This window comes from Vombatus ursinus, unplaced genomic scaffold, assembly GCF_900497805.2.
Source record: "Vombatus ursinus unplaced genomic scaffold, bare-nosed wombat genome assembly UNPS02014779.1, whole genome shotgun sequence".
NCBI lineage: Eukaryota > Metazoa > Chordata > Mammalia > Diprotodontia > Vombatidae > Vombatus > Vombatus ursinus.
Window position 1 is genome coordinate 22,122,497 of NW_020954557.1, and position 18,583 is coordinate 22,141,079.

An 18,583-nucleotide genomic window follows, 5' to 3' on the forward strand; every position below is an offset into this window, starting at 1 on the left:
CTCTATGAATGCAGATCAGCAACTGTTCTGTAATTTATAGTCAGTCTCAAAGAGTTGCTGGAGGTTAGGAGAGGTTAAGGAGTTTGCTTAGGGTCATGCAGCCAGGATATATCTTAGGTAGGACTTGAACCTCCAGGTCTTCTAAATTCCAAAGCCATATCTATCCCTTATACCACACTGCTTCTCTCTCCTGTTTTCTCTCTTTCCTGTTTTCTGTCTCCCTCCAAATAGATAGAAAAATAGAGAAGACGGGTAGATAGGTAGGTAGGTAGGTAGATAGATAGATGTATAGCTAAATAGATGATGAATGGATGGATATAGCTACTGATGGATGAAATCTCCCACACACACGCACACTTACATATACAGCCTCAGAGCCAGAAACACCCTAGGCCAGTCCTGTTTCTTGACACATCTTCTCTGTGTGGACATACCAGTCTGGCCAAGTGACTTCTCAATGCTCTGAGCAATTTTCTTAAGACTATAGTTGTAGAGGTGGTGCTGGCCCATGTTGTTGGAGGGTGTTTCCTCCATCTAAGAGTTCCCTCTCCCAGTGAACTCACAGATCTGTCCTCTAGTCTATAAATACACACATATATGCCTGTATCTCTTTTACAGGAACTTCAGGCCATTTAGCACCAATAAAAATATAAGTCTGAATAAATACATTATTATAATATCTTACATAGAAATAGCTACCTTTCTATGAAAATACTGACCTGACAAATTTTCCCCCACTAGGATTATTCCAATATGTGAAATGTGTAAGATTAAAATATAGGACTGTTAGTCCCTTTGACATTACAGTAGTTTACCTTACCTCCCATTAATTATTTAGGGATGGTTTTGATCATTATGTTTATTCAGTTTTTCATTTAGCTAATTATATATGAGCAATTAGATGACTCGGTGGATAGAGTTTTGGGCCTGGAATTGGGAAGACCCAAAATCAGATGCAGCCTCAGACACTTACTAGCTGTGTGACCCTGGATCAGTCACTTCATCCTGTTTGCCTCAAGTTTTCTCATTTGTAAAATGATCTGGAGAAGGAAATGGCAAACCACATCAGTATTTTTGCAAAGAAGACCCAAGATGGGAGCCATGAAGAATTAGACACAACTGAAACAACTTAACAACACCAATTATATGTACTGCTTCTGGAAAGCCCAGGAGAAAACATGAGAACCTATAGGATAATCTTGTGCTTTGCTGTGTTCTATTTAAAGGTTGTCTTGAAATAGAGGTTTTTTTTTAAAAAAAGTTAAATATAAGAATTATCAAGCATTTTTTTTTCTCCTTCCTACTTCCCCTACCAACCATGGGCTATTTTTTTAAGCAAATGATTATCATGTACTTACAAAAAGGAAAAAGAGAAAAGATAAATTAGTCTTTGTTAAGTCTGAAGGAAACAAAGGGAACATTGAAAAAATTCATTGATTAATGTAATAGGTAACTTTCTAAAACCTGACCATTGCTAATTTTTAAAGACTGTGCCCTTCAAGCAAACTAGATTGTGGCCTTACACCACCTAGATGTGGAGGACACACAGACATCTAGGCCCCTTCTCCCCTCCACTGACATTACACAGACTCACTACCACTAGGTGGAGGCTATACCCCACAACATCCTCTAGCTGGTGCCCCCCCCCCCCGCCTTTTTCTTAAGCATATGTGATTTAAGGAACTTGTGGTGCAATATTTTTTCCTACTACCTCCTTGTTTCCTGAATAAAGATTTCCTGAGTGTCCCATTTCCCTAGTGCTGCTGGCCTATTTCTTTAATACTCCAGGGAAGAATCAGATCAGATGTAGAAAAGCCATTATTTTAAATTCATGATGATGAAAAATCCTAGAGGAAGGAAAATATATGTTTTCTGAATCTGTGCTTAAAGGACAAAAATGAAAACCCTGAAGACCTCATTTGTTTACAGGTTAGGCTACAATGGTGGTGGTGGTGGTGGTGGTAGAGATAAAAATATAAGGAGGACCCAAACTCTGTATCTGGTCTGAGACCCTGAAAATCTTAAGATGATAACAAAAAAAGGAAAACTATAGATAGTGGAAAGCAGGGATTCTTAACCTTGAGTCTGTAAACTTTTTAAAACTATTTTGACAACTGTATTTCGATATAATTGGCTTCGTTTGTAATCTACTATGTATTTTTATTTGACAGGGTGTCCCCAAAGTCTCATTGAAGTTTTAAGCATGAAGACTTTTGGAACTCCCTGTGCATTTAAAAACATTATGAAAAGAAGTCCATAGGTTTTACTGGACATCCAAAGGGGTCCGTGACTCACACATACACACACACACACACACACACACACACACACACACACACACACAAGATTGTAAAGGCAGAATTAATAGAACTGACAGATGCATTTCTTGAACTTCAGAAGACTGATCCTAACTGTTCAAGCAAGTATTTGGAATAAGAGTTGACCTTTATTTATATAGCTTTGTAAAGTTTACAAAGTCTTCGATGGTGTTTGAGCCTCTGTGGAGTAGGTACTATAGGTGTTATTCTCATTTTTTCAATCTTTTTCAGTTTTGTCTGACTCTTCTTGCCCCCATTTGGGGTTTTCTTGGCAAAGATACTGGAGTGGTTTGTCATTTCCTTCTCCAGCTCATTTTATAGATGAGGAAACGGAGGCCAACAGGGTTAAGTGACTTGCCCAGGGCTTCTGAGACCAGATTTGAACTCAGGAACATGAGTCTTCCTGCCTCCAGGCCCAACACTCTATCCACTGTGCCACCTGTCTTTCAATATTCTCATTTTACAGATGAGGAAACTCATCAACTAACTCATAGAATCCAGACCTAGGTCTTTCTGACTCTAGTCCTAGCACTTTATATTATGCCAAAAATGTTATACAGGTCATTAAAAATAGTAGAAGTTATATATAATTTGCATTTTCCATTTTAAATACGTGGCTCGCTTTTGTCATTTTAGAAAAGTCAAGGAGTATTATCAATCAAAGAGGCTGGTGATCAAGCACATTACTGAAGAAGAATATAGGGAGCAAGGGGAAATCGAGACAGCCAAAGCGTTGCAGAGGTTGCGCGAGTTTTGCCACAGCGCAGACTTCCCATCGTGGTTAACGGTATCCAGACTGCAGTCCCCGAAAAGGTAGAAGAAAATTCCATCCTTCTTCAAAGCTTTCTTCGTTACTTAGGCACTGGGATTAGACTAGATGGTCTAAGTTTCCTTCTGGCTTCTAAGCCAACGGTTGTCATTGGGTTGGTTAGACTTCTGTGAACATTGTGGTTTGTGGAGTATAGCCACTTAAGATAGAAAATGGAGACTAGATTAGCATGCCTAGTGTTTTACTTTCTATTCAAAGGAGAAGAGAGCAGATGCATTCTTCACTCCATTCTTGTTTTTGTTTTGTTTTGTTTTTTTTGGCTAGGCAATGGGGTTAAGTGACTTGCCCAGGGTCACACAGCTAGTGTTATGTGTCCGAGGCCGGATTTGAACTCAGGTCCTCCTGAATCCAGGACTGGTGCTCTATCCGCTGCGCCACCTAGCTGCCCCCTTTTCACTCCATCTTCCTCAGATTCCTTGACTTATCGACAGAATTGTTCCAGGCAGGTTAAATATTAGTTTGATCTACTTTATAGGCAAGATTTTAAAAAACAGCTTTCAGGTGGAAAGAAGTAAAGTTGGTGGGATATAAAGAGTGCTACCTTCCTGAAATATTGGAAATTATCTCCAAATTCACAATGAATCATTCTTTTCCCCTCCCTTCCCTTCCTCCAACTTTCCCTTATTTCTTTGGCTCGTATTAAATGCCAAAACATTAAAATTAAAGAAAAATATGGACTGAGGCTTAATTGGTATTAGGAACTTTCCCAAAAGAAAAAGTCCTAATGCAGACTGGCTCTTGCTCTTGGAGATTTTCCTGGGGTCACTGAAATCAAATCACTTGCCCAGGTTCACATGGCCAGTGTATAACAGAGGACAGGCTTGAGCCCTGGTCGTCATGATTTCAAGGCCATCTCTTTATCTGCTGTGTGTTGTTGGTTTAGAGTTTACTTTTTATTTTTTAAAAAATAAGAAAAAGGGGGCAGTGGGGTGGTGCAGTGGATAGAGCACCAGCCCTGAAATCAGTAGTACCTGAGTTCAAATCCAGCCTCAGACCAAACACTTGACACTTACTAGCTGTGTGACCCTGGGCAAGTCACTTAACCCCAATTGCCTAAAAATCTAAAAAAAAAAGAAAAAGGAAAGGAAATAGAGTGAAGCTAATACATTTGACCATCTTCCATATTGATATGTTTTCTGATGCTTCCCAGAATGCATTTCTCCTGCAGTCACATAAACATCTACAATTTTTTATTCCCACTATGAATGCTCTTTGAATGCCACTCCAGACTGACACAAAGGCAAATTTAATTAAAGGGTTGTAAGAATACCCAAGAAAACACATTATCTGCTAATGTTAAACCTTGTTTAAAATATTTTTTTGGTAGGTTTGCAGAGTTTGTTTTGGGAGCAAGTCACCTGTCAGCTGAAGAAGTCAGAGCCCATGAAGAACAGTATGGCCTCGGAGGCTGGTTCTTGGAAGAGCAGCTCTTTAGCCCTGGCAGTTCCCAAGAGCCCCGTCCACAAGACGATTACCTTCAGGAACAGGAAGTAGTTGAAATGCAGGGGGTGTATCAAAGAGAGGAGGAACCATTGTAGGGAAACTGAGACCTCAGCAATTTCCCTGGAATACAGATGGGTCCCCAGGGAAAGGGAAATTAAACATTATAAATATCTTTTGTGCCTGGAAGTCATCCTTGCTGGCGAGTTCTGCTGCTTATTGTACTGTAGGTGGCAAGCAAGATTCTGGGAAAGATTCCTTCTGAGTTTCGTAGAATGGAAAGTCTTCCTGGGAACAGTGGGAGGCTTTCTTTCTGTTCCTCAGGAGGTCAGCCAGCATGAAGAGGTGCCTTATCATTGTTGCGTTAAGTCTTTCTCATGATCCTCACAGTGAAGAGGCTGTCTTCTTCTTCCAGAGAATCTCAGTTCTCAACTAGAGGAAGAGGCCATTGACAATGTGACAGATAAGCTTTATACGCCATTCCTTATTTGGATTTTTCTGGTTTGTTTTAGGTGTGTTGGATAAAGCTTGACAACTTTGATAAAGGAAAACACATTTTCCTATTTTTTTTCCTGTTTTGATAATATTTTCATGGAATGTAATTTCATGATATTAGGGTTACTTTTCATATTTTACTTGAATGGCAATATTCGATTAATAATGTTTGAGCATGTTTACCTTCTAATATTTAATAATATCTAATATCTAATATCAAATCATTTATTAGGGTGTTTTGTTGTTGTTGTTGTTTTTGAGAAAGTATGGCAAAATGGGTAGAGAGCTAGCCTCTCTAGAAGATCTTGGGTCCATCCTATCTTTCCCACATGCTGGTTGTGTGACCCTTGACATGTGACTTAACCTCTCAGGGCCCCAGGGAACTCACTAAGACTGAAGGTGTCATTTTGCCTTGATAGAGGAATCTTCCTCACATGGGAATTCCCTGTGCCAATGAAATCACAGGTCTGTCTGGTCCTTACTACATCCTATTTTTGTAGCAACACCTCATGGATCCATGGGTTTGTTTTTGATTTTATGACATTCAGTCAGAGAGGAAGAGAAATAAATGACAATATTTTTATAGTGAAGGGGAAGAAGCCTGGAACTGAAAAAATTGTCCGCAGGCTAATGGTCCAATAGCACTCATATTGTAGCATTAATTCCCTTGTAGTATTTGCCCTCGACCTTTTCTGTTCTAAAATTCACTAACATTTTCTTAAGCATTCTTAGGGAATCATCTTATCTGGAAGGAAGGACAAAAGGCAGGAGTGGGGTGGGGAAAATTAAAGCTGTGTTGCATCACTGAGCCAAGTCAGGGTAAAGTTTTGCTCTCAGTGGGTAATGACATAGGACCCAGAACTGGGGACTAATGCAGAAATGAATTTTTAAATGATATTTCTTCAGCAAAATTGAATGTTTCTTTCTCCAAAATCTTTGGGTTTTTTTTGATGATTTAATATTTTATATTTTCCCCAATGACATGTAAAAACAATTTTTAACATTTGTTTTTTAAAATGTTGAGTTTTAAGTTTTCTCCCTCCCTCCTTCTCTCCTTCCCCTCCCTTCTTTTATTGAGAAGGCAAGCAATTTGATATAGGTTATACATGTGCAGTCATGCGAAACATATTTCCATGTTACTCATGTTGTGAAAGAAAACAGACCAAAAAAAAAGGCAAGAAAAATGAAGTAAAGAAAAAGTATGCTTCGATCTGCATTCAGACTCCATCAGTTTTTTCTCTGGAGGTGGATAGCATTTTTCATCATAAGTCCTTCAGAATTATCTTGGATCATTGTATTGCTGAGAATAGCCAAGTTACTCATAGTAGATTATCATACAATATTGCTGTTACTGTGTACAGTGTTCTTCTGGTTCTGCTCATTTCACTTTGCATCAGTTCATGTAAATCATCACACAACTTGTAATTAGGCAAATTAGCTTATGTCACACACACATACACTCAGTCCACTCTTTCATGTGGTAGCCTTTTATCAGTAAACCAAAGCAAGTATTTTGTCTTCTGACATAATCAATACAATCTATTTTAATGACCATTTGTCAGTGTGCACAGGCACAGAACCATTGGAGTCATCATCTTAGTTTTAGACACAAGGTGAGACCAGGTGATCTTTTCTACAAATATATTTTCTGGTAGTATTTTGAATATATCTCCTGTGCCTGAAACAATCGTGGACACACATGTTGGTGGGAGTTTATGGTGCAGTTCAGAATATTCAGGTAATGTGGCTAGTCTAAGTAATTGGACTGTATTATAATAATTGGTAATATTTGGAGTAGTACCACATAGGGACCCTCCTCATCTCACCTTCCCTCAGTCTATCTCGTCCCATAACATCACCTGAAACTCTGGGAAAGGGGAGGAAGACAGAGGAATGGGTTTGAGAGGGTAGAGGGAAAGCTCATTAGTTTCTGGGGGACTAGTTAAATGGATAACTATTATGACAGGGTTTACACTTTTGAAGCTCTGAAATTAAAAAAAAAATTTTAAACATTCTTTCAGAGAACATTTTTATTGTTACCTTTACTTGAACAAATTTACTTTGATTACTATGAAAGTTGGATAATTAAAATAAAATATGTGTGATTTTGTATGTGTGTTAATGTATTGTGTGTTTGGTGTGCTGGCGGTTGGGGGGCCATTATTTTTATTCTCCCAATATGACTCATTATAGGCCAACCCCCACATCCCTACAAAAAGCCATAGGTAATAGTGTTAATAAGGGACCTTTTTGATATTAGTAGAGGGCTCAAAGGACCTTTTGAAATAGAGATCTCCACCTCCACCCTTCACAGGTGGTTGAAGCTCTTGGTCTCATTCCTCACACCACCACTGAGGTGTGCAGTTATCCAGCAGAATTGAACCCTTTCTCATGTGACACTGCTTATACAAGGTGCCTCACAAAGGCTTACTGTGGTTAATGAACTGGACCGTTTCACCCAAAATACATAGGTAGGCTGTTGCGTAGGTGGCTGTGTTTAAACAACTGTGACATTCAAACATTATTTTTAAAAGTTCTTAAAATCTATTTTATACGTCACCAAACTTTTGTGAAACAATTGTCTAGTTTGCTCATGGTATTTAGGACTAACTCTCAAAGGGTATGTTCCTTTGACGTTGGGGTAATGTCTTTATCATCTTTTATTTGTCTAGAGCAGGGATTCTTAACTGTTTTTGTGTCATGCCATCCTTTGGCATTTTGGCAAATTCTTGTAATAATGTTTTTAAAGTAATAAAGTAAAATACATAAGATTACAAAGGAAACTAGTTATATTGAAATTGCTATCAAAAATTTTTTTAAGTAATTCACAGACCTTGGGTTTAGAATCATCCAGATATTCGACATATTTATAGTTTTTAGATACTAGGGAGTAAATGATGAAAATGTAATCTACCTGAATAGGTATATTGTTATATATTATTAGTATTATATAAATATGTTTTTATAACAAATATATATAGGCTGTGGAGAAGTTGTAATGGAGAAGAATGATAAGAGAAAGGTGCATTAATAAGACGTGATACAGTGAAAAGAGCATTAGCTTTGGCATCAGGAGATGGGTTCAAATCCTACCTCAGACTCCCTGTGTGACCTAGAGCAACTTACTTAACATCTCTGGGCCTCAGTTTTCCTCAGCTGTAAAGTGAGGGTGTTGGGCTAGATAGTCTCTTGGGCAGGTTTGTACTGGTAAAGGTTTATAATTTGCTCTCAAAAAAAAATATGTGTGACAATTTAAGTTGAATTTACATTTTTAACATTTTCTCCATCACTTTCTTAAGCCTAAACAATCAACAAAACAATAAATTAAGCCTGGATTTGTAGCATTCACCAATTTGTGAGGTGTAAATGCTCACACTGAAAATTGAACAATTTGTTTTTAGAAGCTAGTTGGAACTGACTCCAGCAAACCACTTCTTTTGGGTACCTTCCAAATCTAGGTTTCTGAACTTAGGATACTATAACACTTGGCACGGCCAGTCAATAAACATTTATTCAGCACCTTCTAGAAGCTGCTAGGGGCTTGGTGGAGCACTGAGCCTAGATTCAGGAAGATCTGAGTTCAAATGTGACCTCAGACACTTAGTAGCTGTGTGACCCTGGGCAAGTCATTTAACCTCTGTTTGCCTTAATCTACTGGAGAATGGCAAACCACGCCAATATCTTTGCCAAGAAAACCCCATGGACAGCACTGGTGTGCTATGGTCCACAGGGTTAGGAAGAGTCAGACATGACTAAACAACAGCAAAATGCCTACTGTGTGCCAGGCACTGTGCTAAGTGCTAGGGATACAAAAAGAAGCAAAAGATAGTCCCTCCCCTCGAGGAACTTAAAATCTTCTAGGGGAGACAAGCTCAGAGTTCGATTCTAGAGGAATTACTTTAAAAAATAGGCGTTTCATTGTACCAACTGAAGGGGGGGGCGGGACATCAGCAGTCACAAGGCAGGATGCCGGTTAACCTTTGATAACCAGGCGGGCTTTGCTGTTATAGCTCCCTGGAGTCTGTAGCCATAAGGATAAATTTCAAATGTGTTACCCTGGCCACGTGGTCAATAGTAGTAGAAAGAATAATGGGCAGCTAGGTGGCGCAGTGGATACAGCACTGGCCCTGGAGTCAGGAAGACCTGAGTTCAAATCCAGCCTCAGACACTTAGTAGCTGTGTAACCCTGGGCAAGTCACTCCTAGAAAAAAAAAAAAAAAGCCCTGAAGCCAGAAGATTTGAATTCAGGTGCCAGCTCAACTGCCTATTAGCTGTGAGATTCTGGGCCTTGGTTTCTCTATTTTAAAGTGAGGAGTTAAACTAAGGTTCCTTCCAGCTCTAAAGTTCTGTGATTCCAAGAAAATTCCTTGAGGTTTTGCTCCTGTTATACCTTCCAGTCTTTCCAATAGTGATCAAGAAGGAGAATGCCATGAGGATAAAGCTCTTAATTAGCTGCTCAGAAAAGAAGGAAGAGCTATTTGTAACTATTATGTGTATGCAGACCATGTGTTTAGGATTGTAGAATTTATAATGGGAAAGGACCTTAAAGATAATTTAGTCCAACCCCATCATTTTACCTGTCAATCAATCAAACATTTATTGAGCGCCTACCATGTTCCAGGCATTGTGCTATGTCCTGGGGATACAAAAAGAGGCAAAAGACAGTCCCTGCCCTCAAGGAGGGCTGAACAGGGAGGTTCCAAAGGTGCCCAAGAAGTGGTAAGTAGCAAAACCACAATTAGAACTCAGGTCCCCTGACTCTCAGACCAAAGTTCTTTCCGTTACACCATGTGAGTGTTTTCATAAAAATCTCATATGTATCTAGTATTAGAGGTTTGCACATAAGTAGTTGTTTGCATGTTGTCTTCCCCATTAGATGATGAGCTCTTTGAGACCAGGGACTCTTTTTTTGTCTTTTCTTTGTATCCCCAGCGCTAGCACAGTGCCTGACATACCATAGGTGCTTACTTGGCTATCTGACTGACATTATCATTATTATTATTATTATTATTATTATTATTATTATTATTAAAGTGAGATGGCTCTCAGGGAAGGAGGGAGAGGAACACTTTGGAAAATATAGGTGATATTAAAAAAAAGTCAATGGGGGTAAGGAATAAGCACTTATGGGGTATTCAAGGAGGACTAGCACCCCTGGTGTGAGGGTTGCTTATCCACCTTTGGTGTCTACCTGTCATCTAATTCTCACCTGTGGCTCCAGGAAGCATGCACAGTGGGCACACTGCAGTAAAACCATCTTGGCAGGTGGGCTAAATCAGGTTGAGGGTAACCAACAGGCCTCGTACCCATCAGAGTTAGGGAGGTGTCTACCCCAAGCATGTGAAGATTTTCCCTAGCTGAACTGGTAGACAAGAAAATTTATTCCAATGGTGGCCACGAAGGTGCTCAAACAGGCACTCTGGATCTCTTGGAGCTTGGTCAGACACTGAAGATTCCAAGGTCATCCACTACACTCCGAGCCATCGCCAATCATCCTGACTTTTGTCTCGACACTGGACTTTGATGACTCTGGAACAGAGAGTGAGGCTGGTGAGGTGCAACTCTGCCTCACTTAAATCCAGTTCACCCGTGTCAAGACATCGCCCAATGAAGTCATCGTTCCTCTTCGAAAACAAAGGACAAACAATAATTATGTGCCAAGCCCAATGCTACACCCTTTACAAACATTTCATTTGATCCTCACAAGTACCCTGTGAGACATGTGCTATTTTTGTCCCCATTTTACTGTTAAGGAAACTGAGGTAGAAAAAAGTTAAATGAGCTATCCAGGATCACACAGCTAATAGGTGTCTGAAGTTGGATTTATCTTAGGTCATCCTGACTCCAGGCCCAGTGGTCTATCCACCGTACCACCCAGCTACTTCTAATAAAATAAAACGCATTTTTAAAGAAATTAAGTGGTTGTAAGAGTTGATTCCAAATGTTTTAGTAAAACTTGAAGGTAAAAATAAATTGAAGTTGCAAAATTTAATGCCCAAGAATCCTTTCTCTATTTCAATCCAACCATGGGTGCTCTAGAATCAAGTCTTGGCTTTCTTTCCCCCCTTAGCTAATTTTGCTTTGTAAAAACCCATTATCCTTCCCCATGACCTTTCTTCTCCTGGGACCCTGTCTCTACCTGATAATTTCTTCAAGGGTTTGCTTTCACCATTTAATGACTATAGTACATTTTGGAACATAACATTTTCCTGGAATTTCTAATGAAAAGAATTATTTAGCATGTCTTGAATTTCAATCTAGGTGGCACAGTGGGTAAGTGCACTGGACTTGAGTCAAGAAGACCACACCTCATATTCAAATACCACCTCAGACACTTAATAGCTATGTGGCTCTGGGCAAACCACTTCTCAGTCTCTATATCCTCATCTGTAAAATGGGGATAACGATGGCACCTACCTTGCAGGGTTGTTGTGAGGATCAGTCAAATGATGTAACATGTATAGTGAGTGATTTGCAAACCTTAAAGCACTTATGCTTTATGCTAACTAAGCTATTGTTTACTCTCAGGATAGGGGAGAAATCAAAGGATATGTTTGTAGATCTACTGCCTGCTCCTGAGATCTAGAAGTCAGAGCCATGGAAAAATAGCAAAGTTGTCTGGTACTAGGTGGCTTATTGTATGCCACTGTCTGTCACTTAACTCCTGGATCTCACCTATCAACTGTGGACACACTGTATTGAATTACCTATCTCTCCTCTTAGATCTCTCTCCCAACATATTTATTTTCATAGAAAGTAAAATGATTCCCTTCCTCCTGTAGAAATAGTTAAGTACTGCAAATAACAAGGCAGCTAGGTAGTGCAGTGGATAGAGTGCTGGGCCTGAAGTCTGAAAGACTCTTCCTGAATTCAAATCCTGCCTCAGATACTTCCTAGGTGTGTGACCCTGAGCTACTCACTTAACCAAGTTTGCCTCAATTTCCTCATCTGTCAAAGAGCTGGAGAAAGAAATGGCAAACCATGCCAGTATCTTTGCTAAGAAAACCCCAAGAGCAGTGACAAAGACTCTGACTCTGAAAAATGACAACTAAAGCAAATAGCAAAGGCTTCATAAAAACAGAATACAATTTGTCCTTGCCAAAGCAAACAGAGAAACAGATCCCCCTACCCCAAAACTTGTCTATATTCCTCCCTCTCTTCCTGCCCAGGCATCCCAGCCCCATAGCTGTGGGCTGATTTTGTTGTTGTTCAAGGGGTCACAAAGAGTCAGAAATGACTGAAACAACCAAACAATACACAAGGCCATTAACTTGGGGTAATTCTCCAATATTACATGAAACAGTATGAAATAAATCACTAAGGTAGTGATTCAGAAACTCTGATTTTATAACATATCTATGCATTTCCAGTGATCTAAAGAACTAAGTCACAAAATGCGCAAAAATTATTTTGAATTCACTTGAATATTAAAAGTATGACATGGAGGGGTGGGGAGAAGGGGGCTGGAACATTGTGTCACAAAATCAAGTAAAAAGTTTGGGTATTAACTCCTAAGAGGCAATTGTTGCATTGCCGAGTAAGCGTTGGCATCAACAACCTCATTAAAAAATTCAGTTGGATAATGAAAAGAAATGCTAGGGAAGGTGGCCTAGCCATTCCATATCTTAAATTGTGTTATAAAGCAACAATCATCAAAACTGCTTGGTACTAAGACATAGAGTGGATCAGTGGATCAATGGAATAGGTTAGGTATACAAGCCACAGTAGTCAATTACTATAGTAATCTACTGTTTGATGAACCCAAAGACTCCAGCTTCTGGGATAAGAACTCACTATTTGCCAAAAACTGCTGGGAAAACTGGAAAAAAAGTATGGCAGAAACTAGGCATAGACCAAAATCTTACACCATATACCAAAATAAAGTCAAAAGGGGTACATGATTTAGATATAAAAGCTGATACTATAAGCAAACTGGGAGAGCAAAGAATAGTTTACCTGTCAGATTTATGGAGAACAGAAGAATTCATGATCAAACAGGAGATAGAGAACATTATGAAATGCAAAATGGATAATTTTGATTACATTAAATTGAAAAGTTTTTGCACAAACAAAACCAATGCAACCAAGATTAGGAGGGAAGTAGAAAACTGGGAAAGAATTTTTATAACCAGTGTCTCTGATAAGGGCCTCATTTCTGCATACTTTTTTTTTTTAGGGTAAGGCAATTGGGGTTAAGTGACTTGCCCAGAGTCACACAGCTAGTATTATGTGTCTGAGGCCAGATTTCAACTCAGGTCCTCATGACTCCGGGGTCAGTGCTCTATCCACTCATTTCTAAAATATATAGAGAACTAAGTCAAATTTGTAAGAATACACGTCATTCCCCAATTGATAAATGGTCAAAGGAAATGAATAGGCAGTTTTCAGATGAAGAAATTAAAGCTAGAAATGCTCTAAATCACTATTGATTAGAGAAATGCAAATCAAAACAACTCTGAGGTACCACATCACACCTATCAGATTGGCTAACATGACAAAATAGGAATAAATGTTGAAGATGTGGGAAAATTAGAACACTAATGCATTGGTGGAGGAGTTGTGAGCTGATCCAACCATTTTGGAGAGTGATTTGGAACTATACTCAAAAGGGCTATATAACTATGCAGACCCAGCAATACCACTTCTTGGTCTGTATCGAAGAGATCATAAAAATGGGTAAAGGACCCACATGTACAAAAATATTTATAGCAGCTATTTTTATGGTGGCAAAGAATTGGAAACTGAGGGCATGCCCATCAATTGGGGAGTGGCCGAACAAGTTGTGGTATATGAATGTAATGGAATACCATCGTGCTATAAGAGATGATGAGCAGGTGGACTTCAGAAAAACCTGGGAAGACTTGTATGGACTGATACTGAGTGAAGTGAGAAGAACCAGGAGAACATTGTACACCATAACAGCCATGTTGCGCGATGACTAACATTGATAGACTTAGCCCTTCTCAGCAATGCAAGGATCTAAGACATCTCCAAAGGTCTCATGATGAAAAACGCTATCCACATCCAAATAAAGTACTATGGAGTTTGAATGCAGATCGAAGCATACTATTTGCTCTTTTTGTTTTCTTCTGTTTTGTTTTGTTTCTTCTTTCCTGTGGTTCCTCTTACTGGTTCTAATTCTTCTTTACAACATGACTAATGTGAAAATATGTTTAATAGGAATGTATAGGTAGAGCCTATATCAGATTGCCTGCCATCTTAGGGAGGGAGGAGAGGAGGGAGGGGGAGAAAATTTAAAACAAAAGCTTATGGAAGTAATTGTCGAAAACTAAAAATAAATTAATTAATAAAAAAAAGTACAGTTGGAGTAGATGTTTGTGTAGTCAATGGAAATTCTTTTATGCATATTTGGCCACATCTGAACCATTTAACAGGTATTTTAAAAATGTGCATTTATTTTTATTTTTCCAACATGTCAATGGTGCATTTCCAAAACAGCAGGCGTTTCAAAGAAATAAATCAGAAGTGTAAACACAGAATACAGTTTAAGCTATAGACTTCCTACAGTGTGACAGTTCACATACTGTACATTCAGAGGTGAGGTGCAGCCCATCACCTATTTCTTCATTTCCATAATTATATAAACACAATAAATACATCTGATTTTAAAGGTCACTTAAAATGAGTCATGATCATTTACAGTACAGTACGTTTTTTCAAGTGCAAAAATAACTAGTGGCTAGTTCTATTTCTCGCAGTTATTTAACTTTAAATGCTGTGTTTTACTGTGAAGCTAGACATTCAAGGGCAGACTCCCCCTCCGCCCATGCAGTCCTGGGCAGCAGGTTAAGGAAGAACCCAGACTTAACAGTTACACCAGAGGACCAGAGGGTGGAATGTGTCATTTTTAAGTCTGTTCGTTCTCTCTGTCTATACTCCTGTGCTGAACCAGAGCTGACTTGTCTGTGAGAAAATCCCAACTTAAAACGTAGCTGACTTTTATTTATAGCAGTGTCTTCCAGCTCCCCCCCCCAGCCCCCCAACTTTAGCCTGCTACTCTAGCAGCAATCTTGGTGTGGGGCATTCGTTCAGCTAGAGTTCCAGCAGCAGAGGCGGTAATGCTGAAGATGCAAATACCAATATCTGAAACTTCCAGTGTCTGACTATGTCTAGACTATAAAAATGTACTGTGACTTTGTTTCCCTAGTTTGGGGAAAATGTGTTATTTTCATTTCCTTCCTTTTTGCTCCTCATTCCCTATTCCCTTCCCCCACCAAATGGAGTGGGGAAGGAATCCACAAATACCCAAAAATCCATGATAAAATAATTTGTTATTAATTTTAACCTCACCCCAGGCACTTAATTTCCTACTGTCCTTTATAAATTGCCTCCACAGTACTGCTTAATTAAAGGAACCCTTAGGGAACTAGATGAATTTTTTGAAATTGCATCAGTTAATTAGGGCCTTTGTAAACAGTAAGAAAGGCTAGCTTACATGATAAACCTACCTAGTAACCCTTGTCTAATAAGCTACAGCATACTGAATTGGTTTATTTTAAATAATCCCTCATTTCTGGTCTTTCTTAAAGCCCATTTCCAAAAAATAAAATAAAATAAAAAACTCTTTTTAAAGCTCAATTTAGCTTACAGCAGCCAATGGCAGCTTTACTTCTCAAAAAATGTGACTATTACTTTATACACCATCGACCTAGAAAAATATATTAGCTAAAGATATTCAAAGTGTCTGGTGAAACTTTTTTTTCCTTTCTTATTTTCTTTTTTACAAAAGAATTTCTGTTACTAATTTTCTTCTGGTTCCTTGAATATTTCACATCATGATGTTTCTCCTCAAGAGAAAAATACATTAACTGCATCCTATCCTACTCCAAATTTTTTTTTCCAGTAAGGATGAAACAAAATTCAAATAACTGATCACAGAAAGGGGTAAATTATAACAGCAAACAACTTGAAACACTTTCCCTCCTCTTAATGTAACTGCTGGTTTCAACTCTTCTTGGCTTGGCAAAATCTTGTGACATAAACCAGACTTTAGCAAAGGAGCTGAGAGTTCTCTTTGTAACTTCTTTTCAATCCATAATCTCCCAAAGAGATTAAATTTCCTTTCCGAATATGTACTGTAGTTAATATGCATTTTCACGTTAATGATTTTAAACATTTAAAAGCATGTGTTGCATTGTATTATAATCTTTATGATGAAGAGAGGCCCAGGTTCTAGAGCCCTCCCAGGGCTTCTTAACAGAGGCCCTGAGTTCCTTCCATGTAACATGTAAAATGAGAGGGCTTTGTCTCAGTGTGTGCTAGTAGTGGGTTGAGGGTGACTATCCTTGGGAAGGTGTTCCACTACAGAGGATGCAGCAGGGTGAGCATGACCACCCTGGGGAAAGTCATCTGCAACAGGGGAAGCAGGGTTGGTCTGGGATGTCACGTCAGGGATGGGTCCGTCTCCTGACCGGTTGGAGTTAGTCACGCTTGGGGAATGCCTCGCCGTGTAGGATGGTGAAGTTTCCTGGTTCTCACTGGTCCCCTGGAGAAGAGAAAACAACACATTGTAGAAAGAGAAAACAGCCCACATAGAGAGGATGGCTGCTCAACATCTCACAAAGTGATGGCAAGTATATCTGGGCGTCCCCAGGAACCATGTTTGTATGATCCTTTTCAATGGGGTATACGAAAATGGGTGGCTGCCCTAAAGTGGTGGGTGACTGTGAGTACTGAAGAAATAAGGTAAAAAGTCTTACCTTTCATTTCTTTTCCTATCTGCCAAGAAGCCGCATGAAAAACATAAACACTATAAGTAGACTTATTCTTGTACACAGACCAGGCTGTTCATTATTAATGAAATGCCCGATAACATTGTACTATATTATATAACCATGGAGCACTGGAGCTGGAAAGAACCTAGGATGTTATCTAGTCCAACCCCCCAAACCTCCCTTTTACAGATGAGGAAACTGAGGCTCAGGGAAATGAAGCAACTTGCCTTAGGCCACACAGCTAGTCATTTTTCGACCTCTGTGACATCGGGGACAGAAATATGTCTCTGGTAGTTGAAACCAGTTCTCAGGATTTCAAAGTACACATTTTATAAGAGAAGTACAAATTAGCACTTGAGAAAATGGTAGCATCTATTGGTAGAAATTTCCACAAAATGCCAAATTTTTTTTTATGAGACATAAGACACACCCAAAACATCAAACCATGATTCAGTGCCTATGTTTTTTGGGGGTTTTTTTTGGCTAGGCAATGGGGCTCAGTGACTTGCCCAGGGTCACACAGCTAGAGTTGAACTCAGGTCCTCTGGTGCTCTATCCACTGCGCCACCAAGCTGCCCCTCAGTGCCTATGGTTTAAAGGGGCAAGTTCAAGATCAACACAAGAAGACTTGAATTTGCCATTGAAGGTGTCAAAATTCAGTGAGGCTGCAATTGTAGCAATAAGGTAACTCAAGCGAGTTCTGTGGCAGATTGCTCTGGGTAATCTACAGAGCTAATATCTTGAAACAATGTCAGTTAATTTTCCCAGGCTCACACAAAGATAAACATGAGCTCCTAATTTAATGTAAAGATTGACTTTAAAAAAAAAAGGTGCAAAAGATATCCTTGTACTCTACCATCTTTGTAAGTGTGAGACCTACAGTATCAGAGTTTTCGGGGATGAAAAGAATATTATGATGAAATTGGAAAAGCATAAATAAAAATTAACAACCAAGACAATTGTGTGAAGAATATTTAACAAATCTCCTACAAGATGAGATGGTTCCTTTTCCTCTTTTTTCTTTCCCCCTGCCTTCTCCAAGGTCTTTCCCTCTGCCTTCTCTTAAGTATCCTCTGAAGTCACTCTGAAGGTTAGAGGAAAGTGAAAGGGGAATTATTGGCATAGGAAGGAGAGAGTGGGAACTGTTTTGGCAACTGCAGGGCTATCAGGTTTTCTTTTAATTTATCTACAAATCCAGATACAGAGACAGCTACCCAGTTATCACAAGTGCCCTGCCAAGGTGACTTATCTTCACTTGGGAAAAACTTAGTTCCAGAGTCAAAGAAAACTCAAAATCTGGGCTCCTTTGATCCTCTCCCCTGTCCTTGGAGGTTGCCAGCAAAGCATCACTTACACCAACTCAGTTGAGGTTCCTTCAGCAAGACCCTTGCATGGGTTTTTGTGTTGTATCCTTTGAACAAGGACCATAAAAAAAAATCTATCCTATTCCTGCAATGACATATTCCAGCGCTGGAAAGAACACAGAACTTTGGCGATTTCTTTAAATTATTTAAAGAAGATGAGAGGATGTGAGATAAAAGGTCAGCCTTAGAATCAGGACAATCTAGGTTCAAGCCCTGCTTTTGACACTTATTAGCTGTGTGACCATGGGCAAGTCACATAACCTTCTCATGCATTACAGATGAGTTGCCAATCTACATTTCCCATAACACGAATTCCCTATATGGGTGAAATTATAAGTCTATAATAATCTCTCGACATCCCCCCAAAATGAAAGAAGATGGTAGATAACTAAGTTTCAAAGT

The 18,583-nt window shown here is 39.2% G+C and overlaps 2 protein-coding genes across 3 annotated transcripts in view; one reads left to right on the top strand and one right to left on the bottom strand.

The window, feature by feature from the left end:
* Nucleotides 1–4,762, top strand: part of NEMP2 (nuclear envelope integral membrane protein 2) — a 41,230-nt gene extending 36,468 nt beyond the window's left edge. For both annotated transcript variants that reach the window (XM_027865954.1, XM_027865955.1), the window contains exons 8-9: nucleotides 2,955–3,131; nucleotides 4,475–4,762. In XM_027865954.1, coding sequence (XP_027721755.1) covers nucleotides 2,955–3,131; nucleotides 4,475–4,685 — 388 coding nt within the window. In that variant the 3' untranslated portion in view covers nucleotides 4,686–4,762. The remainder of the gene's footprint in view (nucleotides 1–2,954; nucleotides 3,132–4,474) is intronic.
* A 9,716-nt stretch (nucleotides 4,763–14,478) lies between these two features.
* The window catches only part of MFSD6 (major facilitator superfamily domain containing 6), a 95,770-nt gene continuing 91,665 nt past the window's right edge, over nucleotides 14,479–18,583 (bottom strand). The window contains exon 7 of the mRNA XM_027866132.1: nucleotides 14,479–16,588. Within this exon, the coding sequence (XP_027721933.1) occupies nucleotides 16,352–16,588 (237 nt within the window). The 3' untranslated portion in view covers nucleotides 14,479–16,351. The remainder of the gene's footprint in view (nucleotides 16,589–18,583) is intronic.